Source organism: Pomacea canaliculata, linkage group LG12 (genome assembly GCF_003073045.1).
Source record: "Pomacea canaliculata isolate SZHN2017 linkage group LG12, ASM307304v1, whole genome shotgun sequence".
In the NCBI taxonomy this organism is placed as follows: Eukaryota; Metazoa; Mollusca; class Gastropoda; order Architaenioglossa; family Ampullariidae; genus Pomacea; species Pomacea canaliculata.
Window position 1 is genome coordinate 21731106 of NC_037601.1, and position 27580 is coordinate 21758685.

Consider the following 27580-nt stretch of genomic DNA (forward strand, 5'->3'; position numbering starts at 1 on the left):
GTGTCGATTTAAGGATGAGGCGTGGATAAATGACTTCTCACATTTCGTACACACGAATGGTCTGTCACCAGTGTGGGAACGCATGTGATTGGCCAAGTGACTTGATTGCTTGTATGTAGCACCACACTCTGTGCATACGAAAGGTCGATCACCTGTGTGAGCACTCATTTGAACAGTTAAACGAATTCTTGTTACTAACTGGAGATGGAGACACAGGACAGAGATGTTATACACTTCGGACAGCCAACTCGAGGCGCGCGCAGTGGGAAAGCGTTGACTCGCCGCGTGACCGCGGGGTGGAAGAGATGGGGCAGGACAGGCAATTTCCGCTCGCTTTGTTTTGTGTCCGCGAATATCTTTCAATCCTTTGCTGTTGAAGAAAATCTCTTAGTACAGAGATGCCCAACCTACGGCCCGCGGGTCATATCCGGCCCGCGAAGCTTCTGCCCACAGTGCAGGAAATCGGTATGTTAGTAATAAAGAAAGAAAAAAAAAAAACCAAAACCGAAAAAAGAAAAACAGAAAAAAGGGAAGAAGAAGTATTTATCCCTACGTAAGGCCGTCTCTCAATCTGTCTTCGATGGATTTCATTCTTGATTTTAGTCTTGGGAGGAAACCAGTGTTTGAGAACGAGGGACGCCGCATTCCACAGGGGATTAGTGATCTTTTGATTGGTATATTTGAATCAGTCGTTAAAGCGATTAAAAATACAGACTCCGGGCTTTCTAGCAAGGTATAAGACAACGGGGTTCTGACAAGGAAGCGATACCGAAACAGCGTTTGAATTTCGTCATTTTCACACGGTCAGACACACACCGGAATATTCACATTGTTTATGATAATTTGGGGTTTAAAGTGAACTTTCCTAAGGATAGTTTCAAAAATTAATATTTCGAAATACAGTCAAATCTCCCTACTATGCCACCTACCGGGACCGAGCAAAAGTGGCATAGTAGCGAGAGTGGCATAAGACGGAGGGTTCGTAAAAACGGCTTTATTTGCTCTAGTTACCCGTCAGTCCAAAGCTCTCAAGAATAGTCGGCTGGCGCTAGCTGTCTCCTCTCATTCTCCCCCTCACCTCTTCATCCTCCACCCTCCCAACCACATCCGCACACCTGCATCCTGTCGCTAGTCGACCCCCTCCCGCTCTCCCTCTGTCACGTGACTGTCACCCGTCCAGCGACCTACCCCCATCGCCAGCCTCCACCCTCCCTGTGTGCGTGCTATGTTCCATCCCACCTAACTGCGATGTCCCACACTACCATAGAGTATAATAATCGAGCACTGCGCGGAATTTCACAACTTGTGCCTTTTAACAATCACACAAAAGTGGCATAGTAGCGGGGTGGCATAGTAGAGAGATTTGACTGTATCTGTGTTTAAATATTTTAAACAGACGATATTTGCAGCCTTTTTGGGGGTCTAGTTTGAATAATTCCACTAATGGCTTACTTTATAATAATGATGCATAGAATTCAAGCAGAGACGTTTGCTTTATATGTTATTATGCTTGTGCTTTTAACTTATATGTTTGTTGTTTAAATGTGTGTGTGTCGCGTACCGCAGTCGGGCGCTGCAAGACTCGCACCCTCACACACACCCACAGCCGCACACACAGACTTCCACACGCCCGAAGCGAGCAACAAAGCCAATCACTTCTCAGTGGACACAAAACGCAGACAAGAGAAGACAATACAACACCCAGGTTTAATGGCGATACCCAAACTACGACTCGCCAACTTCAAAGGACGGGAAAGAAAAAAAAAAGGAAACAGGCACGAAATCAAAACTACAAAGTAACCCGACTGAAGGAGAGATTTCCCCCCTCCCCTTCCGGGAAAAAAAAATACGCAAACAGTCAATTACACCCCCTGAACAGACTCTTGGTCCCGCTCGACGAATGTTCACAGTAACATTACAGTTTATCCGCCTCCCTGACTTCTGCCAAAGGCGATGCGCAGCTGACCTCGCCAGTTCTTCTCGTTCTGCCCACCCGACCCTGGGCTTTCCAAAACCAGATTCAGGTCTAACCAGGGGGAGAGGAAACAATCACCATTCCCCCGCTAATAGGTCTCCGCCCCTGTCCCGTCAGGACCCCCCCCCCCAAAAAAAAAAAAAAAACCCCACCAGTACGCATCCTGAGTTATGGTGTACCCCAATGCGGACCCATTACCTCCTGACCCGATCAAGTGACCAGCTACACCGACCCCCTCCTCCCCGGGCACACACCTCTCAAACAACGCTGCGGCAGGCAACACGCGACAGTGTGTACATAGATTCATTTATCAGATTTTCAGACTGGGTGCTTTTGTGGTTATTGTGAGGATTTGTTGGTGTTTTATTCCGTGCCAGCAACTAGGGCTATATCACGCAATAAAAGTAATTTTAAATTTAAAGGTTTCGGGGTAAATCTTCTCAAGTCATGTATCTTTAAGAACAAACCAACATAGTAAGTGAACAAGGTGTAAACGAAAAAAAATGAAGCGTAAAAAGGGTGGTGAAGCCCAAAAAGGCCACCAATACACCAGAAATCAAGAGAGAACTATCAGAATGTAAAAAAACTTAAATTTGATGATATAGTCCTATACTTTTTAAAAAAGGTTTTTAAAGACTGCTGCCGATGGGACGGACCTAAATAAGACAAAGAATTTACTCCAAAAAACTGTCGACGGATGGTCTGGAGCTCTGGACAGTTAATCAAAAAGTGTAACACATTAAAATTTCCCTTACTCCAGGGGCAGGCTGGTGATGGTTCACCTCGCAAGAGGTATCCTTGCGTGGCATAGGTATTTCCTATCTTTAGTCTTGTAAGGACTACCTCCTCCCGCCTTGTAGTGTGGCACAAAGGTGGGCGGTCAGAAAGACAGGGAAGAGTGGCGAATAATTTGTTTTGATTTAAAGTGTTCCAGTGGCGTTGCCATAAGGTCAGAATGTAGGTTGAGAATACAGTTTTGCAGTCGGATGAGATAAGTGATTGTATTTTACCAGGGGACTGACATGCAGCCTTAGCAGCCTGGTCTGCTCGAACATTGCCTGGAATATCAGAATGGCCAGGATCCCAAATAAAAACAATGTCCTTACATGTATTTCGTTGAATAAGTGCTGCATGAATTTTATGAATCTGAACCACAAGGGGGTGGTCAGAATCATTTGAAATGAAAGCTTGGAGTGCAGAAAGGGAGTCTGAAATTATCAAAAAGTTGTGCTCCGAAGAGCGGTGAGCATGCTGCAAGGCAAGCAAGATGGCATGGAGTTCCGCTGTGAAAATAGAACATTCGTCTGCCAGTCGGACTGAAGCAGCCCGTTGTGGTTGGCAGGACGGAACTGCTGCCGCAGCGACTGGGCCACCACTTGTGACTTTGGAGCCATCTGTAAAAAACTGAGCAGAATTTAGGATAGTCAGAAATGAGTTCATGAAAGTGTTGGAGGTAGATGGGGTCACTAAAGTGTCCCGTTTTTTGAAAGTTGCTAGATCAAAACGGATCTCTGGAACAGGAAGGGTCCAAGGAGGAGTTGTTTGCAGAGATAAAGGTTCTACCTGATTAATATCTACTCCGGCAGCTTGTAGGTGAGGTGCTACCCGGAGTGATAGAGGCTTTTGCTCCTTGGTACGAATGGCATACAGGGCAGCACGCTGAGGTCTGAAGACAGCACGATACGCAGGGTTTCCAGGATGAGCGACAGACATCGGATAGCATGGGCTTCAAACGACGGAGAGAAAGTGGAGGCTCACCAGCTTCTGCGTACAAACTTTATACAGGAGTGGTGCGGAAGGCAACCAAACAGAGGCGGAGCCCTTGATGGCGAATTGGATCGAGAATTTTAAGGTAGGACTCTCGAGCAGCCATAGATGATGGATCCATAGTCTAGCTTGGAGCGGATCAGGGCACGATACAGACGAAGCAGGACCGTGCGATCCGCCCCCCAGCTGACATGGCCAACTACTCTAAGAATGTCCAAGGCTTTTTGGCATGAATGGCATAGAGATTTAATGTGAGCTAGAAAGGACAGTTTTACTTCCTGGACCACTTTGAGTACTGTGCCGTTGACAGAAATAGATGGGTTTGGAAATATACCTCTCATTTTGCAAAAGTGAATGCATACTGACTTCGTAGGAGAAAATTGGAAGCCATTTTTTATCACCCACCTTTGTACAGCATCTACGCATAGTTGCAGCCGGCTTTCGAGGCATGGCAGGGAACGGCCTCGAATGCAGAGAGCAAAGTCATCTACATAGAACGAGGCCTCAAAACCGGGACAAACATGTTTCAAGATGGAGTCGATTTTTATATTGAAAAGAGTTGGAGAAAGAATGCTGCCCTGAGGGACGCCCATTTCCTGTTCCCGAGGATCAGATAAAATAGATCCCACTCTTACTTGAAAGAGGCGATGTGAGAGAAAATTTTTGATGAAGAGTGGCATACGACCCCGGAAGCCAAGGGCATGGAGGTCCAGCAGAATACCCCGCTTCCAGGTAGTGTCGTATGCCCTCTCTAAATCAAAAGCCGGGTCAGGCTAGTAAAGCACTCGTCAACAAAATGCTTGGAGCATAACATGTCACACTCTCTGGGCTCCCAAAGCCTTTTTGTTTTGGGATCGAGCCTTTTAATTTGTAAGACCCACTCTTTTTGTAAGGCCTTGTCTTTAGGAAAGTAATGAAAAGACAATGTCGAATCTTTTCCCACCTTTTCGTGGAAATCGGGTGCAGCACATTCTCCAGGCATGGTTCGGTCTCACTGGTAAACAATCCAACTGATGATGATGATGATAATTATTGATGATTGATGATGATGATGGTGATGATGATGTCGATTTGTAATGCGCAGGTATCCATTCCGAAGAATGCTCATTGCGCAGAAAAAAACAAAAGAAACTGAAACATCATAAGGTCACGTGACCGAGAACGAGACTTCGTCGAAGCAAACGAGAGTCCCGTGTAATTTCTCTTATTAAACACAACATTCTAATAAAAACATTCAACTTTTTCCACATGAACAGACATGAAAATAGACGAGATTCAAATCGATCCTACTATTTATGAGTTTCTAAGCAGTTTTTTTTTCCCTAGAGTATCCCTTAGCAGAGGGCTTGTGTAAGTGGTGTATTTGTGTCGCCATTCGTGTGCTGGGTAAGTGTGCGTTTGGCATATTACAATGAAATTCAGGTAATACAGAAACAACGCAATTGCAAACAGTATCATTGTAGTCGAATATCGCTAAGTCTCTTTTAAATCCTTTTATAGTACCTCTAAGCACGCATGTACGTAGAGAAAGATGAGAGGTTGGGGGTGAGGATAGGGCATGAATCGACTGGAGAATGGTTTCTTGTTGATGCAGTCAAGGCACACAATCGACATCTTTTCTGGCAGACAGACGGACAAACAGGCAAATTCTTAAGTTGAAAGAGAAAACACAGATACATTGTATAAATTCTTGATAAAATTTAATGCTTTAAAACTCGCACCAAGAAAAACCCCACTGTCATGGTTCAGATCTGTCCACGAGCTAGCTGAATGAAGACGATGGAACTCCTGTTGTCATTTACTCCTGGTGACCCGAGAGAAGTTTTCTAGTGGCATTACATGGGTACCTAGGTATTTTCTCCCCTCATATTTTGGACTCTTGATTGTAGTTTGTTACGGTAATACGCTCTAGTGTGACCCTGGACATTTTATGCAAAAGATTATCACTTACTACTTTGAGGCTGTCAAATCTGGTAGCAAAATATAGACAAAAGTATGCTAGTTAGCTGTTCTAATATCGCCATAAAGGAGTGTTCTTGACGGAGCACCTTGGTGAGTGGCTCTTCTAGCGGAGTTGACTGACTGCAGCATAGATCCAGTCGACGAACCTAACTATGTAAGTATAGAAGCCAGGTTGACCAGGCTGGCCGCAGCCAAATCCACTGGACACAATTCCAAACAAGTAGTAGGTCTCTAGTGGGTGTTCAGCTTGCACATTAGTGGACTGCCAGAGTCACCCTGCAAAAGAACCAAATGTCCAGAAAGATCTTTGGACGTCGCATGTGGGTCATGGTACAATGTATTGGTCGTCGCCATCCAATCATCTTTCGTTCTAATAAAGTAATGTAGATTTCTATTCAGTTTCGAAATGTCCATTATTGCCAAGCGTTCTGAATCAGTCTTCAGTTCCCATGCTCCCTAAGTCGGTCAAACTTCGCATGAGCACTTCTTTGATTTTCATCCGGAAAAGAATGGTTCACAATCGTCAGAAGACGGTTTATCAGAAATATACATTATATAGGAATAACTTGAAATTAACAATCATGGCTAAGAGATAAGAGCAAAAAAAAAAAAAAAAAGCCAAATATCATTTCTTTGTTCATTAAGTGATACAACAATAGAAAAATGGTGGATTCAGTTTTTCTTTATTTCTCACCAGTGGCAGTCAGAACTGAAAATTTTTGTGGATCCCTATAACACTCAAAGGTCTAAATAAGAAGATTGAATTTTCGTTATCGCGATAAATTAGAGACAATGTTAAAGATATATTTATATATGTTGTTGTGGTTCTTTAAAGATTTCAACTATTATAAACAAAGATTTTATATCCTTTTTACCGATATTTTAAAATGAGTTTTTTTTTCCTTACTCGACATGCATCCTTGCCTCCTGCGGTACCGTTTGCTGCGCAGATGACCCCCGGGGTCAGGTAAATACTAATATTGTAGGGTGTGGTGGCCTGGAATGTCTGGAGACACGTCTCAGCTGTGTATGTTTGGATTTCTTCAAACATCAGTTGCTCAGCCACTGGGCCCGTGACTTCAACAAACGTAAAACAAGACGAATGCTGTTAGCAATCGCTGTTGAGAATATTTTCAGTGACAAGAACTTTTAGAATAAAAATATTTCCTCGTGAAAACATTAAAACTTGTGCAATACTGTCGATCTTCATCACAGGCGCTTTGCGTTTGACAAGCTGTTATAGATACAATTACGATTACTATTGCATGCAACTTGATAAGAATTATCGCAGTCAATGATCTTAATCATCTTCTAACAATATCATTTACCTGACAAGAATTTTTACTGGTATCTCCCCTAACATTCAACCGTTTTTGAAAGTACACATGGACAAGTATTCTCATATGCAGCCTGATAAAACCATCTTTCAGCAGTAAGCATTAAATTGGCAAAGTTCTCACAGGAAATAGTGCCGTATCCGGCCAGCGTGCAGGGCGAGGGCAGGTCAGCGACTGAAGGTGGTAGACACACCGGAGACACGTAGTCGGTGTAGGTGAGCGGGCTCTCTAGCAGCAGGACCGCGATGTCGTTGACTGAAAAATAATGTTGACTGAAAAAATAACGCTCGTGAAACACGCGACACGCCTGCCGAGACTGCTTTTTCTGCTGCAAACTTTAGCTTTTTACATTAAACATACCAATGTCATTTTCTAAATACTGTCAGTCGCACGTTCTCCTTATACATTACCGGAATCATTGGTTTGAATAAAAAAAAGAATTTTCGTTAATTTATTGATCGCTTTATTTTGATTTACGTATAAAATTAAAACGCACTACATGTATTTTGTTATAATAAGTGTCAAGATGTTTTCTAACACATGTGCTTGTGAAGCAGCACGTACCACCCTCCTCCCTTCCTAGTCCTGCCATAGAAAACAAAATTCAGACTTACTCAAAAGACTCGGGTCGTAATTTTCGTGGCGCTTGCCGCTCACCACGCGAATCCTTTGTTCTGAGCGATCCACCCGCTCCAAGTCTGTGTACAACTTGCCAGCGATCACTTCGAAGCCACGGTCAGTCAGTAAGTTGTCCTCAACCTGCCTTCTCGGACCAGAAGCACAAACTTATATACAAGTGGACCATAGCCTTAAGCAAACATGCAATCCAAACAAACACAAGCGCGCCCAGACGTAGACTTACTCTCATATACAGATATCTTAGAAATAGTCATGGAAACTTCTACCCTTTGCCAAGCTTAGTATACTTAGCATTAACAATTTTCTTTTATAAAGAACTAAAGAACCTGTCTATATATCTATTGTGTGCATTTAAAATGAGAAAAATGAAATTGGTATAGAGTGACCGCAATATCTGGTTAATTATGTATGATAATTGCACCTTTACCTCCCTAGTCAATTACTGTACATTACTCTTGTCATTCTAGATTATAATATGATTTTACAATTATGTTTTCTTTCCTTTTGTGTGGCAATGGCTCGTGATAAGTCGATAGAACTCAAGAAAAAAAACAAACCAACAAAACAAAAAAGAACAACAACAACAACAACAGCAGCAGCAATAAAAAATGGTAATAATAATCACACTCCTAAGGAGCATGCTGTTAGCGTTTAAGAACCAGAACGAAACATGGACATCATACGAGGGTCAGGAAAACAAAACATTTGAGCTATAAAAGAATAAGAAACCGTACTAAACGAAGAATAAAATCAAATACAGAAAAACACAAAAAGGAACCAAATAACAAGAACAAGAGCTGAGAGTAACATGATATTGTAAAAGGAAGGGAGCGAAAAAGCACTTGCATGGTGGGAAAGGGTGTGAGGAGTAATGTTGACGGAAGAGGTGTGTTTTCAGTGCAGTTTAAAAGATTCAATAGCGGGTAGGTGGATGATATGGAAAGTGAGAGAGTTCCATTGTTTACCTGCACAATAACTTGTACTGGTATCAGAGTGAAACAGCCGGTGGAGTGGAGCAGTACAGCTGCGATCATCAGCATATGATTGATGAGAAACGTTGTGAGACTGAATAGAAGATGAAAGTGGCTTCATATACAAAATAAACAGAACTAAGCCGAGTACTGAGCCTCGAGGGACGCCACAAGAGACTGAAGCAGGGCGAGATGTTTGACTATCAACAAACACAGTCTGCGTCCTTTCAGTGAGACAGGAGTTGAACCACATCAGTGCAGGTCCAGAAATCACGCAGAAGGTGTGTAGTCTATGAAGGAGCAGAGAGTGGTCGATGGTGTCAAATGCAGCAGACAGATTCAGAAGAGTTAAGACAAAAACATCACCACTGTCAAGGGCAGATAATATGTCGGTGGTCACTTTAATTAGAGTAGCTTCAGTACTGTGAAAAGGTCTATATGCTGACTGAGGATAGGGGATGAGCTGATGCTCTTGTAAGTAGGTCCACAGCTGTGTTAAAACTACTTTCTCTATGATCTTTGAGAGAAAAGACAAGTTGGAAACTGGGCGATAATTGTTCAATACATTGACATCAAGCGTGGATTTCTTAAGAAGTGACTTCACCAGGGGATTTTAAAGCAAAGATAGGAAAACACCTGATGACAAGCTGACGATAGATGGATAGTATATTTACAGCATACTCCGCAATTTCGAAGCACTGAAAAAAATAATATTAAATTGGAGGCGTGACATGGCGTGTACCTTACTCTTATGACATTTTACTTTGGCGAGGAAAAGAGAGAGAGAGAGGACTTTACCCATTTAAACAGTGGCCAGCTGTAAGCACGTGGGTCCTATCAATGATGACACAGCCACACTGCTGCACACCGTCTCCTAGCAACATGCAGGCCCAAGGGAACTGTCCAGCCAGCGCCTTGTCACCCTGGATAATCTTAGGCAAGATCGGCGATACCCTGCCGCACTGTGTACTCGCTGTAAAATGACAAGAAAACTGTCAGAAGATCCATTTCACCTTTGTGAACATTATTGCCAGCTGCTGAAAGAGTAACAGTTAGGGAAAATATATTGACGCACCTAAAATCTTGATATACGGTCAAGACTACACGCAAGGGCAATTACCAGTCACACACACACGCACACTGTTCACAGTCTGTTGCTGTCGAGCTTGTCGTTACTTTTATTTCTCTTCTTCAGTTTATACTGATAAGGGTTTTTTTCAGCAAATAGACACTGACATCACTAGTGTTAAAAGTCAACGATTTCTTACATGTCGAACTTGCTGTAGTTGGTATTGAACTGGGTGTCGTTCGCGGCGCTGATGTAGATGGCGGGAGAGTCATTATACCTGAAAGGATGACATTTAGTGATAGGTCAGTTTGGCTTGAATCAGCCAATCTTGTTCGATAAATGTGCTGCCATATCAGAAAAATTAATCTTCTTTCACAGGCAGAAGGGGATGTCTGAGAACTGTGTCACTGTGTTTTTTGACAAGACCGTGACGATACCGACACACGACAACAAACTACAGACCAGCAATAACAGCAAACCCTGCATCTGGGCGGCTTTTTGTTAAAAAGGTTTTGAAGTACGTGAAACTTACCTGGTGTGCAGCACTCAGCCTTCAGGTAATTTACAATCAGCTGTGTTTGTGTGAACACACCGAATCTTGGATTCAGGCACTTTGTATTTTGTGGTATATACAAGCACACTGAAACAACAAAATAGAAATGCAAATTCAGAATAATAAGAATGCATTTATCACTGTTATTCTCATCAAACTCATCGCCTCAAAATATTATTAGCTACTAATGCCTCCACCAGGGTTCTCATGGTTAGAGGGATGGCATGAAATAGAGTGCAAATAGAAATTTTACTTATAATAAAATGGCATGAATTTCGTCGTCATCATCATCGTCGTCATTGTCATTATCATCACCTACACACTTAAACGAACGCACATATACACCCAGACGCAAATGCTGACAAAAACAAAAATGCAAATTGATACAGTGATACTTTGTAAGAATATATGTGTATGTATGTGTGTGTAAGTTTAGTTGAGTTGGGTGACTTATATGCAAGAGTTAAAGCATTGAATGTGTCGTTTTCTTGCTAACGCCGTGTAAGCTACTGCCTTTCAGCTTTGAAATTCCGACTTTGCCTGAAAATTTTATACGGCTACAGAACTTCTCGTGCGTGTGAGTGCGACAAGAATTCGAGAAGATGACATTACAGACCAAACAGAGCTCCCTGCCAACCGTCCCCAGAACAAAGGCAGCAGCTCTGAATGCGCAATCAACAAAACTTCGCACGCGGTGTTTGGAAGACAGCCATTGCCATGCTTGTCGCTTCGCTTGTTAATGCTCGTGCAAAGACAACCCACCCGCATTTGTGTTGACTCACTTGCCGGGTGCTGACAGCAGCTACTTTCCAACCTACAGCTGCCTCGCTTCTCTTGCGAACGCATTTGTAAAATTGTCAGGGGACGATGGAGGATTGTATAGGACTTAGAGCTGCTGTGAGGAACACGACTTCAGTGCAGTTCCACGTTATGTTGTAGCTAAGAGAAGATAGGAGCACGAACTTGTATTATTGGACTGCTGTCTTGGCAGACAGACAGCAATCCACCTATACACGTCCATGGTAGGAGTAAATTCAAGTTTTCGAACTAAACAACAAATTAATGCTGAAGCAGTGTCGAAAGTGATGACACCTCGCATAACAGGCTTAATAGGCAGCTCGCTCTGTGTTTTTCTGTTTTGTCTGCGATATTTTCTGGTTTCATCGATATTAGCTTGTGGATTTAAATTCCTTCAGTTTTTCTGTATTCTGGATTGTCTGTGGCATTCTGCATTTTTCCTCAGATGTGATCAAAGTTTTGTTTGTTGGTTTCTGTTTCCTGTCACTCTCTTTGCGGTCTGTGATTTATACAATTCACTTCTTCAATCGTCGTGCATCTAGATAGTGATGCGTTAACACTTATTTACACGATGTAATGGTTGAGTTCTGCTTCACTTTTTTTGCTTGGATGTTTTGATGAAAGGATTGAACAACAAATGATTATATTTAAATCCGTAGTCTGACGTCGTTGTTTGGGGTGATCTCCCTTTTGATAACTGGTTGAAGATGACCACAGACGTATATACTATATAGGGATATTAGTTCGTGAGATGACTTTTTTCTACATAGTATTCTTCACGCTCACCTCAGCTTGTCTTGTTCTTTCTTCATTGTTTTAGTGCGTTTTATTCTAGTTCAAGGCAATCTCGGCCCTGTAGCTGCTTCCGCAAAAATAAGCACCTGGTTTATCAGGGGAGGTAAACACAACGGAAAGTAAAATTCATCTTTGAAGAACAAGTGAACACTTCAACACTATTTAACCTAAACTAGAAATTCTACAATCAAGCCTTTGACATTGACAGAAGGTAAAGATCCTCTTCATTCAGAAACGTAACACTTTGGTCAACACACTGACAGATTGGCAGGTACACGAACTGACAGTTTCCGGTGCAATTAAGCATTCTCAACTACAAAATAATTGGAGCAGAGAGTCTGTAATTCTTAGAGTCGAGATATGTACAATTTCACTTCAAAGCAGGAAGCTGATATTTATTATCTCTTTAGCGTCTTATTTTCTTGTTAACAAGTTGTTTTTTCTTGTTATTTTATGTAAAGCTTTTCACCTGTAAGCTGTGCAGCTCCTGTTTTTTTTTTTATCATGATAGTTTAATGATCATTGTAGTCATAAACCATGCATATTGGTGCAGCAGGTGACCAACAGTCGTGGAGACGAATTTAATAGGATATGCTCATAGGAATTCACACGAGTAAGATAAGACATACATTTAACAACGAAACACAAATTCAACATATGCAACACCATACAGTTAACGCAGTGGCCAAAAACGACAGAGGATGTAAGCAGAAGAGTTTGCTAGCTACACGAAACATGTCTGAAACAGGTAGGTTTGAAGTGCGAAGTTAAAGATCAAATAGGTGGAGAATTCATTCCAAACGCTGGGACCTAACTTCTTTTACTGGCGTCTTTATTTTTGAAAGATTCCCACCCTGGATCCCAGTTTTCTCCGTACTTTTCTAAAGAAATCAGCTGCCAGACATTTCTCTTTCATCACTCTGACTCCGTTGCAAAATGACCAACAACATTTGTACCATTTAAAAATATATTTTGAACAAAACTGACATTTTCAAGGTAATCAAGTGCAACGAAATTCTCTTTACTAAATAAAAATGTATTTTTGTGCTTTTGAAAAAAATGATTGATTCCTGACTGGGAAGTTATGAAGTACTTAACAAGGACTTGAGGGTGACGAGGGTGGGAGTGAGATTTGTTGAGAAAGTGACTCAAAAAGAAAACGTTGGGATGGGTGAAAAGTGGGGGTAGTGTGAAGATCTCATTTGTGTTTATCCTTTAAGTATTTACAAATCCTGGGATAGCTGACTGTAATTTTATACAGTCAGGTAATTAGTGACTCAACACCGGGAGACACACGTCTTTACGGCTTCTCCCTTTTAACTATTTAAAGGACTAGTGGGGTGCAGATTTTAACAAAATGGATGTAAGATACTATTTTCCAAACCGAGAAAATATACTTTTTCTGTTCTCGATGTATCCGCCGACAATCGTTTGTAAAGATTGTGCAGGTAGGTTGCAGAATCGTACGTGGATAACTTTAAGTTGTGAAAGCCTCAGCCAGTAAAAAGACTAGGACAACATGTTAACCAGGCCACTAGGGGTCTCTGTGTGCAAACGTGACTCATTATTTTGACCTCTTTCTGTTCATGTTTATGTTTGTTGAGAGAAGTGGCATATTTTGATTTGGGAAAATAATATTTTTGACCAGGCTTACCCAGAAAAAAAAAGTTGTGTCTTACTAGTCCTTTAATAACAGCATCATTATGGCCTTATAAATTCTAAAGGGTCATGCTTTATTATCGCAACAGGAAGCGAACTAATAGATTTTAAAAAAAGGGGGGAAAAGGACGAGAAGGAACACAAAAATAAAAAAGAGGGGAAGAATTTATCGGACGAACAGAACAAACGATACCGAAAAAGGTGGGAACACTGTTACTTACACCTCGATAATCTCCCTTGTTGTCGTAGACGCAGTAGATAGGTTTCGAGTGCCGAGGGATTTCCGATGAAGAAGTTGAAGTTAATGATGATGATCTGAGCGATGCCCTGACCGTAGTGCTCAGCCAGCTGTGATGCAACTGTTGGTGAAGATATCTGAGCTCGTGCACCGTTTTCAGATGGCTGGAGCAACACCGCCAGCGCCAGAGCCATATGGACTAAATTTATCTTCGAGGAAGGATTTCCGATAGACATTTTGAAAGATTTCTCTGAGAAATGTGAGAAGAAGCAAATGTTCCGTCAAAGAATAAAAACAAAATTTAAAAATACCTCACAAAAATTTAGTAAAGATGTAACAAAGTTCTGTAGTCTCAATTTTAGATGACCGCGACACAGCAGTTACAGTAGTCTCCCTGGAATCGACGATTATGCTCTCAACGAACTCGAAAGGGGCAATCGCGGAGAATGTGTAACGACTGTGTAGACACAGAGAAGGCTCGACATCACAGCTTTTTACAAGGTGGCAACAGGTGAAAAGCTTTACCTACGCTAACAAGGTGCAGCCTCTGTAGCTCGACTGTATAGTTTCGTCGCAGGCAACACTTTTTTTCAGCCACAGGTAAAACAGACGACAAGTGGTAAAATGAAAAGAAAGTCGAGGAAGCAGCTGGACTTTTTCCTTTAGCATTGGCTGCTCCTGGCGTTCATCAGCAGCAACACTTTCCCTGGAAAACGACCGTGAAAAAGGACAGCAAAGCACCAGCTTACCTGGCCAGGTGTAAAGGGGTAGTTAGGCCGTCACACGCGGGCACGCACCCGACCGTCAGCTGTAGTCTAATACCGTTTTCTCGGGCCGTGACGCTGTTTTACCCGACTCATCATCAGGACAAACACAGAGGTGAAAAGTGGGTGGAAAAAAATTCCACCCACTTTCTCTCGCTTGACACGAGCTGTGCCCCTTGCCTCTCCCTCTCCTTACCCTTATTCTGATCTCAACCAGCTTTGACACTTTAGGCTTGTTACAAACTGTGAGCTACAATAGATAAATAAAATAAAACTGAATTTTAAAAAGTAGGATGTTCTATAGAGCTGGGCTTGGTAACCAGATATTGTCTGACCCGTCTGCAAATCCTGCCACATTTCGTCTCTCTCACCCACTTTTGCAATAATGCACTCGGATTTCTTGCGACCAGGTAAGGGTATAGGTAGACAACCCATCTATTGACTTGTTATTCGAATATTGATACTACAACGGTTTCACCTTATCGTGAGTACCCTCCAGTCGTCGCTGACAGCATATCTACGTGTATTATGTGTGCTATGAGTTATTTTATGTAATTGTATATATATATATATGTAATGACTGCTCTTTCCGCTAGCTTTATGCCGCTTGCTTAAGTGTGGGATGTGTAACTGCTGTATTTGCCTGCGTTGTAAACTAGTAGTTTTGAAAAATACTACTAGTAATTTTTAATTATATAATCATTAACTATCTTCCCCCAACTCTTCTTTCCTTCACAATTTGTTATTCCTTGGGATAACATACCCTGTCTTCGCACGATATTCGCTACTTCTAAACCTACTGCTGAATTTGTGAACGTACTTTGGCAAAACTTTAGATATATATAGAGAGAGAGCACAGCCATGTATACGTTTGCTAAACGTCTTCATGCATTCATGCACACGAAGGTGATGCTGTAACTGACAAAACTTTATAACAGTCTGTAACATAACTACCCGATGTGCAAGGGCACATTTGCGCTTACTTGCTTGCAGTTTAAACATGTTATATATATAAATATGCGTTTGTTTGCATGTATATTGTGAGCACACAAATGCAACAGGATCCTGTATAGGTATCATCCTCTTGCACTGCTGTTAGCCTATCGGCTGGTATTTGCCAGCCCACAATGTAAGAAAAGACCAGATGAGTCTCCCATCCTCTTAAGTACACTGCCGTTCTATGTCAATATTGTCCCGCAAGCTACAACTCGCTGCATCAGGAGAAGCACCTTGATAATAATGCATGTCAGCTTCATGCGAGAACAGCAAAAGTGAGTTCATCGCCTTTCATCGTCATCACGAGTGGTCGGCCTTGAGCTGAGCAGTGCTTGAATCCTCACTGGCACTCGTTGGTTACCGGGCAAGGGAGGGCAGGTTAGGGTAAAGGACAGCAGCATGTACTGACCAAATGGGCCTGCTTTGAGTTCTGATGCACTGAAACATTCAAGTTGACGTGCTGTGGTCAATGAAGTATGTTAAAATTAAATACAGTGATACCTCGGTTCTCGAACGCCTTGACTTTCGACCAAATCGGTATTCGACCAGGAAATTCGAGAAAATTTTGTCTTGGAATTCGAACAAATATTTGGAACTCGAACATCCGAACGTCCGAGATGAGCCGAGTTGAGCCGAATGGCGTTCATTTCGGCCCAGCGCGCCTTGCTTGAGTCATCAGTGACAATAACCATCCCCCTTCCCTCCTCCCTCCACATTCATTCCCTCCTGCCATAAAGTTTGGTACAGGTACAGTAAATGAAACACCATTTACTGTACTGTACTGTACATTTTATTTTTTGTTTTGTTTTTGTTTTAATAAATACACTTTTATTTCTTATTTCTTGTTGAGACTCATGTTTTTCTACATATTATATACAAATTAGGCCAGTAAATAGGCATTTTCTGGGGCTTGGAACGAATTAATCCAGTTTCCATTATTTCCTTTGGGTTTCATTGCTTCGGTTCTCGAACAATTTGGTTCTCGACCGTCCTCCCGGAACGAATTATGTTCGAGAACCGAGGTATCACTGTAGTGAACTGTTGTAGGGTCAGTTATCATTAAAATATTTTCTCATAGTTCATACGTTATTCGTTTGTTTTCCTGTCCCTCAAATGCTGTGCATGTCTCGTTGTTCTTAGCTAATCTTCTTAGGTGTGTGAGTAAGCGCTGTGCAAATTTTCGTCATCACCATATTCACTTACCAAGACAGCAGCCGTTGTGACAGGAGTGTAACAGATAAGTGACAATGACCCGACAGTGTCTTTGATCCGGGTCGCTCCCCACAGGACACTTTAACAGAACACTCATCATCATCCACGTCCACGTTTAGTTTAGTTTTCATTTCTTTTTTTCCTTTAGACATTAAATGTGTTAGACGTAGGTCGGCCCTTTTGGTTTTGTTGACAAAGGTAGAGGAGTGCAGCGTGGGCGTGGTCACACGTATTTGTTCACACACGCCCCGCGAGCAACCACTTGAGCAACACGTCATGCTCCCTCTTTCTGGCAAAATACCTTATCTGAAAATGTATCCCCTCAGCAAACATATGTTTAATGAAATAAAATATAATCACTTTCGTGATAAAAATTTACCTAGCACTGATTTCCCTTAGGTACCTACTAATACTGTCAGACAAACATAGCCGGAATTTCTCTAGTTAGATTCTCAAATGGGGCCTTCTAAGAAACGGGTTTGGGGTTAGAACTAGCGTTTGCTTTGCCCGATTAAGGAAAACTACCCTGTTAACATCCGGGTGAAATGCCTTACTTCCGTGATATCCTTGCTTTAGTTCTGATTGTTAGAGTCATGCGCATACCTTAAATTAAAACAGTTCGTTAAAATTGGGGTGTTACTCACACACCTCTACCTTTCTTTTTTATTCTGGTAAAGCAAAGCAGTGAATATCGTTAAATATCTTCTAAATCTAGAACTTCTAAGCACGCAGGGAGAAAGAGAAAGTAGGGTATAAATCAACGGATGCGTGGGTTCTCTCCCGTTAACCCAGTCAACACACACAATCCATATTTATTTTCTTTCAGTCAGAAGGCAGATTCGTACGTTGAAAGAGAAAACACAGGTACATTATATATCAGATGATATTTAATGCTTTAAAACTCACACCAAAAAAGAAAAACCACTGTTATGGTACAGAGCTGCCCACCAGCGACGCTCACTTGGAGCCTACCTGAACAAGCCGAGTTGTCTGTTCTTGGGGAACCACCTAATTTCAGTAGCAAAAATATCGTTTCGTAACACGAAAATATACGAAATAGGTATACCCAGAGCTTAAGATGCAAGCAGTCTCAAACAATGTACATTACTTGAAGAAGCTATGCAATTCAGTATGTAAGACCTAATCTTTCTTAATTTCAGTTGAATGAGGAAGGCGATGAAACTCCTGTTGTCATTCACTTCTGGTGACCTAAGAGAAGTTTTCTAGTGGCATTACATGGGTATCTGTGTGTCTTCTGTCCCTATCCTCTTTGACTCTTGACTGCAACATGCTCTAATACGACTCTGGGCATTTTATACAAGCGTATCACTTGAGACTGTCAAATGATGTAGCGAAATATAGACAAAAGTATGCTAGTTAGCTGTTCTAATATCGCCATAAAGGAGTGTTCTTGACGGATCGCCTTGGTGAGTGGCTCTTCTAGCGGAGTTGACTGACTGCAGCATAGATCCAGTCGACGAACCTAACTATGTAAGTATAGAAGCCAGGTTGACCAGGCTGGCCGCAGCCAAATCCACTGGACACAATGCCATACAAGTAGTGGGTCTCTTGTGGAGTGTTGAGCGTGCACGTTAGTGGACTGCCAGAGTCACCCTGCAAAAGAACCAAATGTCCAGAAAGATCTTTGATCGACGCTGCATGTAGGTGGCTCATTTTCCCCAGATCGCTACACTTAAGAATATATTACTTTCTTAACAAAATACTTACAATTAAAATTTCTTGATCCTTCGTGTTCTCGGGATTTTTCTTTTTTGCACAAAGGAACACAGAGCTTTTTTTCTTTTATATAATATTTATTATCGTTATTTTTTTCGTTTGTTCTTAACTATGTCTCCATCACTATCGTCTGCCATTACACAACAGGAAAAGGATGTTAAAAATTTGAAGTGAGCATGCGAAGTACGATCAAAGTATTCATTAGAGCTAACAATGATGGCCGCCTCCAACATAGATAGTGATCTCTTAAAATCGCTGAGTGGAGTTTTCGGCACATAGATAGTTCCACAAGCGTTTTGTATATCACTGATGAATTATTTTTAGAGATATATCTGTATTAGTGTGGTCAGATTTAAAGTATGACAAATGAAGATTCTTTATTCTGTTCGCTTTTTACCGATATTTTAAAATGAAGTTGTTCACCCTTACTCGACATGCATCCTTGCCTCCTGCGGTACCGTTAGCTGCGCAGATGACCCCCGGGGTCAGGTAAATACTAATATCGTAGGGGGTTGTGGCCTGGAATGTCTGGAGACACGCGTCAGCTGTGTATGTTTGGATCACATCAAACATCAGTTGCTCAGCTACTGGGCCCGTGACTTCAACAAACGTAAAGCAAGACGAATGCGTTAGCGAGATAACACTTCACCAAGTCTGTTGATGATGCTTTCAGTGACAAGAACTTTGAGAATGAAAATAAAAACATTATCTTGTTAAACCTTTAAGTCTGCTGTGGTACCTGTTGATAATCTTCAACAAAGGCGTTTTCATTGTCTAAGCTTCTACATAAAGGGGCTTCCCCTTCAACCGTTTTCTGACAGTAAGCATTGACAAATATTCTCATAGGCAGCCTGATAAATCTGTCCTTTAGCTGTAAGCATTAATTAAATTGGTAAGCATTCTCACAGGCAAGGGTGCCGTATCCGGCCAGGAAGCAGGGCGACGGCAGGGCAGTGACTGAAGGAGGTAGACACGCCGGAGTCACGAAGGAGGTAAAGGTCAGCGGCCTCTCTAGCAGCAGGACCGCGATGTCGTTGACTGAAAGAAAAAAAAAAAAAACGCTCGTGAAACACGCGACACGACCTGTGAACTAAATACTGGTGGATGGACAATACACGTGGTGTAGTAGAAACCATCGCACAGCAATCTCACCAGTCGTAATGTCATATAAACTAAAACACAAATGGATTGACATGTACATCTTCATTTTTAAAATCAAAGATTTAAAGCCCTTTCAAAAAATGAAAACAACAAAAAATAGCATGGAATATTGGCGGAGGGCAAAAAATACAAAAACACAGCGGCAGGGCATCCCAAAATAGTCGATTCCGGTTAATCGGACCAACCGCTTATTCGAAATGAATCATGGAACCGAAACAAATCCTGTTACGTAAACCTAATTTTGTTCGCTTATTTGGACCAAATTTCTCTGATGCCACTGTGCACGCACTCCCAGTCCTGACATGGCGACTAAAGACAGACTCACTCAGAAGATTCGGGTCGTAATTCTCGTGGCGCTTGCCGCCCACCACGCGAACCCTTTGTTCTGTGCGTTCCACCAGCGTCAGGTCCGTGAACAGCTTGCCAGCGATCACCTCCAAGCCACGGTCAGTGAGGAAGTTGTTCTCAACCTTCCTGCTCGGACCATAAGCAATAACCTATTTAAAAGTGGACGGTAAACATAAACATACCTGCAATCCACACACACGCGCGCATACAAACGCGTAGACTTACGCATCCTCATATAGATAAGTTAGAGTTAGATATAGCCATAGAAAATTTACACTTTTCCAAACTTATCTAAACTTAATAAACTGTTAGCCTCAGCAAACAAAAATGTTGTAAAGAACATGTGTTTATATCTTTGTATTCTTGAATTCATAATTATATTGCATCAACCGTGTACGCACATAAATATTTGTATTACATCGACTCTTAGGCACATACAGAAGCCATTTTATGTGAAGATAAAGAAGGGAATAAGACAGGGAGGACTGTACCCATTCAAACAGTGGCCAGCTGTAAGCACATGGGTCCTATCAATGATGACACAACCACACTGCTGCTCGCCGTCTCCTAGCAACATGCAGGCCCAAGGGAACTGTCCAGCCACCGCCTTGACTCCCGGAAGAATCCTGGGAATGGATTGCGATACCCTGCCACACGAGTAGCTGTCTGTAAAATGACAAGAAAATTGTGAACACCTTTGTGAACACTATTGCCAGCTGTTGAAGGAGTAAAAGCAAGGGAAAATGCGCTACATACTCAAGACCTCATACATACAATGTGCATGATACAGGGACTCTCTGTCTCTCTCTTTCTGTGTGTGTTTCTCTTTCTTTAACCACAGACGTATATCTCTGGATTGTTTGCAAACGAATTTTGGCTTGTCAGAAGACTATAGAAGGCAGTGTGGACAACACTGCAAAAATAAAAGCTGGTAATACAAAAAGGTCGGCGAGTATAGCTGCATCGTCACAAGTCAAGAGTCAACGAGTTCTTACCTGTCGGGCTTGGTGTAGTTGGTATTGGCATTGGTGTCGTTCTCGGCGCTGATGTAGTAGGCGGGAGAGTCATTATAACTGAAAAGATGACATTTAGTGATAGGTCAGTTTGGCTTGAATCAACCAATCATGTTCGATAAATGTGCTGCCGTATAAGAAGAAATAATCTTTCACGTGTAGAAAGGGATGGGTAAGACCTGCGTCAATGTGTTTTTGACAAGACCGTGACGATACCGACACACGACAACAAACTACAGACCAGCGATAACAGATACTCTACATCTGGGCGGCTTTTTGTTAAAAAGGTTTTGAAGTACATGACACTTACCTGGTGTGCAGCACTCAGCCTTCAGGTAATTTACAATCAGCTGTGTTTGTGTGAACACACCGAATCTTGGATTCAGGCACTTTGTATTTTGTGGTATAAACATACACACTGAAACAACAAAATAGAAATGCAAATTCAGAATAATCAGAATTCATTTACCACTGTTATTCTCATCGAGCTCATCGCCTCAAAATATTATTAGCTACTAATGCCTCCACCAGGGTTCTCATGGTTAGAGGGATGGCATGAAATAGAGTGCAAATAGAAATTTTACTTATAATAAAAAAGCATGTACGTGTCATCATCATCATCGTCGTCGTCGTCATGATTATCATCCCCCTACACACCTCCATCATGCATACAAGTACGTATGGATACCACGATACTTTGTACGCGCGCCCGTGTGTGTGTGTTGAGAGATGACTTACAGGAGTCAAGTGCATGGGAAGTCTCGTTTGCTCGCTAACACCGTGTGAAAACAGCCTAAGCTGCTACCTTTCAACCTATGCAACTTTAAACCTCAGAATAGAACATAGAACACAGAACATAGCCTGGAAGGTTTTATACGGCTACAGAACTTCTCGTGCGTGTGAGTACGACGAGAATTCGAGAAGATGACGCTACAGACCAAACAGACCTCCTTGCCAACCGTCCCCAGAACAAAGGCAGCAGCTCTGAATGCGCAACCAACAAAACTTCGCACGCGGTGTTTGGAAGACAGCCATTGCCATGCTTGTTCTTCGCTTGTTAATGCTCGTGCAAAGACAACCCACCCGCATTTGTGTTGACTCACTTGCCGGGTGCTGACAGCAGCTACTTTCCAACCTACAGCTGCCTCGCTTTTCTTTCGTGTGCCTTTGTAGAATTGTCAGGGGACGATGGAGGATTGTATAGGACTTAGAGCTGCTGTGAGGAACACGACTTTAGTGCAAGTCTTGCCGGCGTTATGTTGCAGTGAAAAGAAAAGAAGGAGTGAACCACTTTGACACAAGTAAATTCAGGCTTTCGAGCAAAACTACAAAATAGTGAAGCGGTATCATGGAATTTCAGACAGTCCCGTAACTGGAAATTAAGCAGAATTAAAGCCGGAAAAATGTCGGGGAAAAATGTCATTTCTTGCAGTATCAGACATAAACGATTTGGTAATCAGACATTTAATCATATAGACCAGGGGTGGGCAATTAATTTTCCCAAGGGGCCTCATGAGAAATTGGGATGGTTTTAGAGGGCCGGACTAATATAGTTAACTCAGTTTTACCCAATACTGTATATATACTGGTCCCGGTCAGAGACAGGAGGCGGGCCGGATCCGGCCCGCGGGCCGGCGTTTGCCCAGGTCTGATATAGACAGATGCTTCGTAGGAACATACATCATCTGAGGTATATTTGTGTTTGGACCACTAGAGGGCCTCAGGGCTTACTCGATGGTCTCAAATCCTGATGGAGAAGGCAGCGATTAGTTACATCACCACCACCTGCCACTTGCGAAGGGGAGGCAATCATAAATCACCTAGTTCACCGCCTTAAAAGCTGCTTTACCTGAGTGATCCGAACTAAGCGGCAAGACCTTACGGAACTATAGATCATTGTGTACTAAGGGCCAATTAGATGAGAAGCTTATTTCGCGAACATCACACCTGAACCTGACCAGACACGAGCTGAATTTTTAGAATCAATTGTTGTTTACGTATCTGACTTGAAAAAAAACCATTTAATATGGTAGACTATGTGATAGCCTTATTCTTTCTTGCAAACTAGTGTAAATCTTGACAAATGCTGACAAAAAATCCATATCCTTACCCAGTTGCTGCTTTAGCAAAGATGGGCACCTAGTTTATCAGTGGAGATAAAAAGTGAGGGTTGGACTCTTGCCATACAGTGGACTATTTACTATTTACTTTACTGTTTCTCTGGTTACTGTGCTAGTGAGCTCTGTGTATCTCTTTCCATAGCTTATCTAAGAGTTAAGGGCGTGTTTGCTGGTTTAGACGATGTAGTTTGTAACCATTAAAAGTACAGTCTCAGACATAGGTTAATTTCTGCTTAGTGTAAACCCTTGAAAAAATTCAAATGTACCCCAAAGTACATTTTTAATCATTTAGCAAGAACAATCCTGCTTGGGGATACCTTTTCAGAAGATGCTTCGCCTTTGTTTTCTTAAGTATTCAACTTTATTATTGGTATTACAGTCTAAGGCAACATTTGGAAAAAGTTTTCAAAAAAAGCACAATTTTGAAGGTAGGTTAGTACAGGCATAAATACATAATGCTAAGCTCTGTCATACTACAACTTTGTCACAGCGATACAATTAGAATACATGTAATTGTAATAAGCACCACACAGGTATAATCCATCTTTACAAAACGTGAACTCTTCAACTCTAGACAAAGCTAGAAAATGCCTTTGATATTGAAGAAGATAAAGATCCTCTTCAGCCACCAAGGTAACAATGTGGTCAACACACTGACTAGAGTGATAGGTTTCCTGTGCACTTAAGTATTCTCAACTGAAAAAAAAATTGGCTCGGATAGTTTGCAATTCTCACATTAGATATTTTTTATTCTCTTTATAACCATCTGTGTAATTTAAGTTCCTAGAAAGAGAAGTTGCTGTTTATTTTCTTCGAATGTCTTATTTCATCTATATAATTTATTTACCTTTTTTGTTATTGTCATTTAAAGCTTCTCCCCTTAAAGTTGAGCAGCTCCTGTCTTGTAGCCCGTTAGTTAATGATCATTGTAATCATGAATCATGCATATTGGTGCAACATTAGACTATCATATACTAGAGCTATTGTTAAGTATAACTTTTGCTTCTCACCACAGCAATGAGAACACCTAGGACCAAATCTCATATGTGACAACTGTTACCAGGGGAGATTTTTTGGGTACTCTAGTTTCCTTTCCCTCCCTCTCCAGTCAGAATAGCACAAGTAGAGGAAGTTTTCCTCCAAAGCAAATAAGCAATTTAGCTTCCGTCCGAAAACATTTTAAGTAAGAAAAGATCAATGTAGTAAAATGTGTTTATTGTATCTTCTTTATTTGTATGCAGCGGGAAGTTTGCCTTAACAACGACAGAGGATGGATGCAATGTAAGTAGAAGTGTTTGCCAGCTGCACGAGACATTTCGGAGTGAAGCAGGTGGGAGTCCGGATTAAAAAGGGGTTGAAACGAATTAAAAATCGAAGAGAAGAGGGCAGAGAACTCATTCCAAACACCGGGGAAAAGGACAAGGTGCGATCAAAGAGACCGCGCCGGGTATTGGGACGTTGAGTATGTCCGACTGTACCCAGGAGTGCTAGCAGCATGTCACATAAAGGGACTGAAGCCTGTGGTGTTTCGCAAGCTAGTATTTGATAGTTACAAATAATATTCTCTCAATGGACTCAAACGCACAAACTGCATTTTCGGATTAAGGAGAAATCTTCAGTCGTGCACTGTCCAATCATCGCAACAGTTAACTGCTTCCGTGTGAGACATATCACATGATATAGGTAGAATAGATGACAAATATCGTTTGACAGGTTGTTCTATTTCTTATTATTATGAATATTTTTGAAAAATGTCCAAAAATTAGTCATTTATAGCATGGAAAATAAATTGTATGATACTAACAATTAGCAGTTGGTTTAACAGATGCATGTCCCAGAGAAATGACATCGTAAAGAATTTTAATTTTAATTTTTTATTCAGCAGAAAATGAAAAAATTACTTCACATTAAAATTTTTATTGATAACATACTTTTTTCTGTAAAACGTCTTTTTGACCAAGCTTACCCACTTATTAAAGAAAACATTTGCTTTCCGCTTGTCCTTTAATAAGAGTAATAATTATTGCCTTTTACTCTCAGGATGATCACGTTTTACTATCGCAGGTCTGTATGAAAAATTAGTAAACACTAGAAGTGTGAGAAAAGAAAAAGGACAAGGAAGAACATAAAAGTAAAAAGAGAGAAAGCAGTTATCGGACGAAACAGAACGATGAGAGAAAAGGGGGAGCACTGTTACTTACACTTAGATAATCTCCCTTGTTGTCGCAGACGCAGTAGATAGGTTTCGAGTGCCGAGGGATTTCCGAGGAAAAAGTTGAAGTTGATGATGATGTACTGAGCGATCCCCTGACCGTAGTGCTCAATCAGCTGTGATGCAACTGTTGGTGAAGATATCTGAGCTCGTGCACCGTTTTCAGATGGCTGGAGCAACACCGCCAGCGCCAGAACCATGTGGACTAAGTTTATCTTCGAAGAAAGATTTCCACTAGACATTTTGAAAGATTTCTTGAAAGCAGATCTTTTACTGGTGTTCGGTCGAAGAATGAAAGCTAAAAGACAAAAAACATTTTGAAATGTAGCAAAGATAAAATAAAGTCAAGTTTAGATGACCGCAACACAGCAGTTAGAGTTTTCTCTTGCAATTCGACAATTAAGCTCTCTACACTACTCGAAAGAACAAATCGCGGAGAATGTGTAACGACTGTGTAGACACAGAGAAGGCTCGAACATCACAGCTTTTTACAAGGTGGCAACAGGTGAAAAGCTTTACCTACGTTGACAAGGTGCAGCCTCTGTCGCTCGACTGTCTAGTTTCGTCGCAGACAGTTGTTTATAACCACAGGTGAAACAGATGACAAGTTGGTGGAATGAAAAGGTAGTCGAGGAAGTAGCTGGAATTTTTCGGGAGACTGGACTATCTGTAGACCTGTTCCTGGCGTTCAGCAGCAGCAACCCTAATGTCCCTGCATAACCACAGTGCAACAGGACAGTAAACCAACAGCTTACCTGGCCAGGTGTAAATGGGTAGTTAGGCCCTCAAACGCGGGCACTCACCCGACCGTCAGCTGTCGTAAAATACCGTTTTCTCGGGCCGTGACGCTGTTTTACCCGACTCATCGTCAGGACAAACACATCGGTGAAAAGGGGGGAAACCCCCCAGCCAGTTCCTCTTGCTCGACACGAGCTGTGTCCCTTTCCTGTCCCTTTGCCTTACCCCCTTTGTGATTCAACTAGCCTTTGACACGCTGGATTTCGTACAAACACTGTTAAAAAAGCGATTAAAAATGTTCTGTAGAGCTGGTCTTGGTAACCCGATATTGTCGCACCCGTCTGCGAATCCTGCCACCTTCCGTCTCTTTCACCCACTTTCACTCACCTTTTAATGAACTGGTACTTCACAAAAGAACCCGGATGTCTTGAGACCAGGTAGGGGTCTAGGTAGCCAACCCATCCCTTGACTCGTTACTAGAATATTGATGACTACATCGGCTCCACCCAGTCGTGAGTGCTTTCAATTCCGTGAAGTCGTTGAAGACAGTACTACTGTAGATGACTTGTTCCTCCTCTTGTGGGGTCATGAGGTCTTGTAAACATCAATGTTCATCGTCTAACGTATTTTTAATGTATTAAACTCTCACCTTTATAGCCTAGGGTTGGGTAGATAGAGTTTTACTTTTTGCTTTAATACATTCAATCTGAAGGAGCCACACTGAAAATCTTTCACTTGGACTCATTATTCTCTCTCTTTCTCTCTCCGATAACTTTGTTCATCCACTGGGAAATTAAAGTTGCTCTCTGTACGTGTAATATGTATGTTATGATTTTATATGAGCTTTACCTACTATGTATGTATTGACGCTACCTTTGTGGCCCTTGCAAACGTGTGACTGCTGTGTTTGCCAGCGTGGGGCCAGCCTGCATGCACGTGTTTTTAACAAGCCGCTGAGCAAATAACATTTCTGGCACGCTTTCTCGCTCTTCTGCTGTTCTTGCTAGCATTCAGCAAGAATGATTTGTTTTTCTAACCACTCGACAGAGTATCAAGCACTTCAGCTTACTCTGAGAGCGCTTCCGTCAATGTCGTCGTGAACTTTCCGACCTTCATTTCGTATTCTGGCCATCAGAAAAAAATGTTTTCACGGCTGTACAGCAGCTCGAAGCTGATAAATATCCGTGACAAACTTTTTGATTAGTTATTCTATTAATTTAATTAAAATATGCTAGCAATTATTTAGTTTCGCACTGCAGTTATAAACAATCAAGAACAGGTGGAAATGAATCATCGGAGACTCCAGTATAAGATGGAGTGCAAAAGTACACTTCCGACAATCAATGTATACTTCCGACAATCAATGGCCTGTAACAGAAATCGAAACTAACAAATTGTTCGTGCAACAATACTTGCTGTGTAGTTGTAGTCTCGTAAAGGCTATGTTTTGGGATATATAAAAAAACCTATTTTTTTAATAGTGACATTATTTACTCTCTTCCCCATCGCTACTCTT

The 27580-nt window shown here is 41.7% G+C and overlaps 2 protein-coding genes across 2 annotated transcripts; both read right to left on the reverse strand.

Annotated features, from left to right (window-relative positions):
* Positions 1 to 5935: 5935 nt before the first annotated feature.
* On the reverse strand, positions 5936 to 14986 carry LOC112553132 (trypsin-1-like). The gene is made up of 8 exons (XM_025220156.1): positions 13747 to 14986; positions 10253 to 10360; positions 9920 to 9997; positions 9450 to 9624; positions 7656 to 7804; positions 7165 to 7296; positions 6612 to 6781; positions 5936 to 5980 (listed from the first exon to the last, which is right to left on the reverse strand). Exons 1-8 carry the CDS (start codon positions 13997 to 13999, stop codon positions 5936 to 5938), a joined length of 1110 nt encoding a protein of 369 aa, XP_025075941.1. The 5' UTR covers positions 14000 to 14986.
* Positions 14987 to 17604: 2618 nt separating this feature from the next.
* On the reverse strand, positions 17605 to 25972 carry LOC112577262 (trypsin-1-like). The gene is made up of 9 exons (XM_025260312.1): positions 25850 to 25972; positions 25316 to 25624; positions 21305 to 21412; positions 20977 to 21054; positions 20473 to 20647; positions 19959 to 20107; positions 19379 to 19510; positions 18902 to 19071; positions 17605 to 18349 (listed from the first exon to the last, which is right to left on the reverse strand). The coding sequence occupies exons 2-9, from the start codon at positions 25566 to 25568 to the stop codon at positions 18176 to 18178; spliced, it is 1239 nt and encodes a 412-aa protein (XP_025116097.1). The 5' UTR covers positions 25569 to 25624; positions 25850 to 25972; the 3' UTR covers positions 17605 to 18175.
* Between the last annotated feature and the right edge of the window lie 1608 nt (positions 25973 to 27580).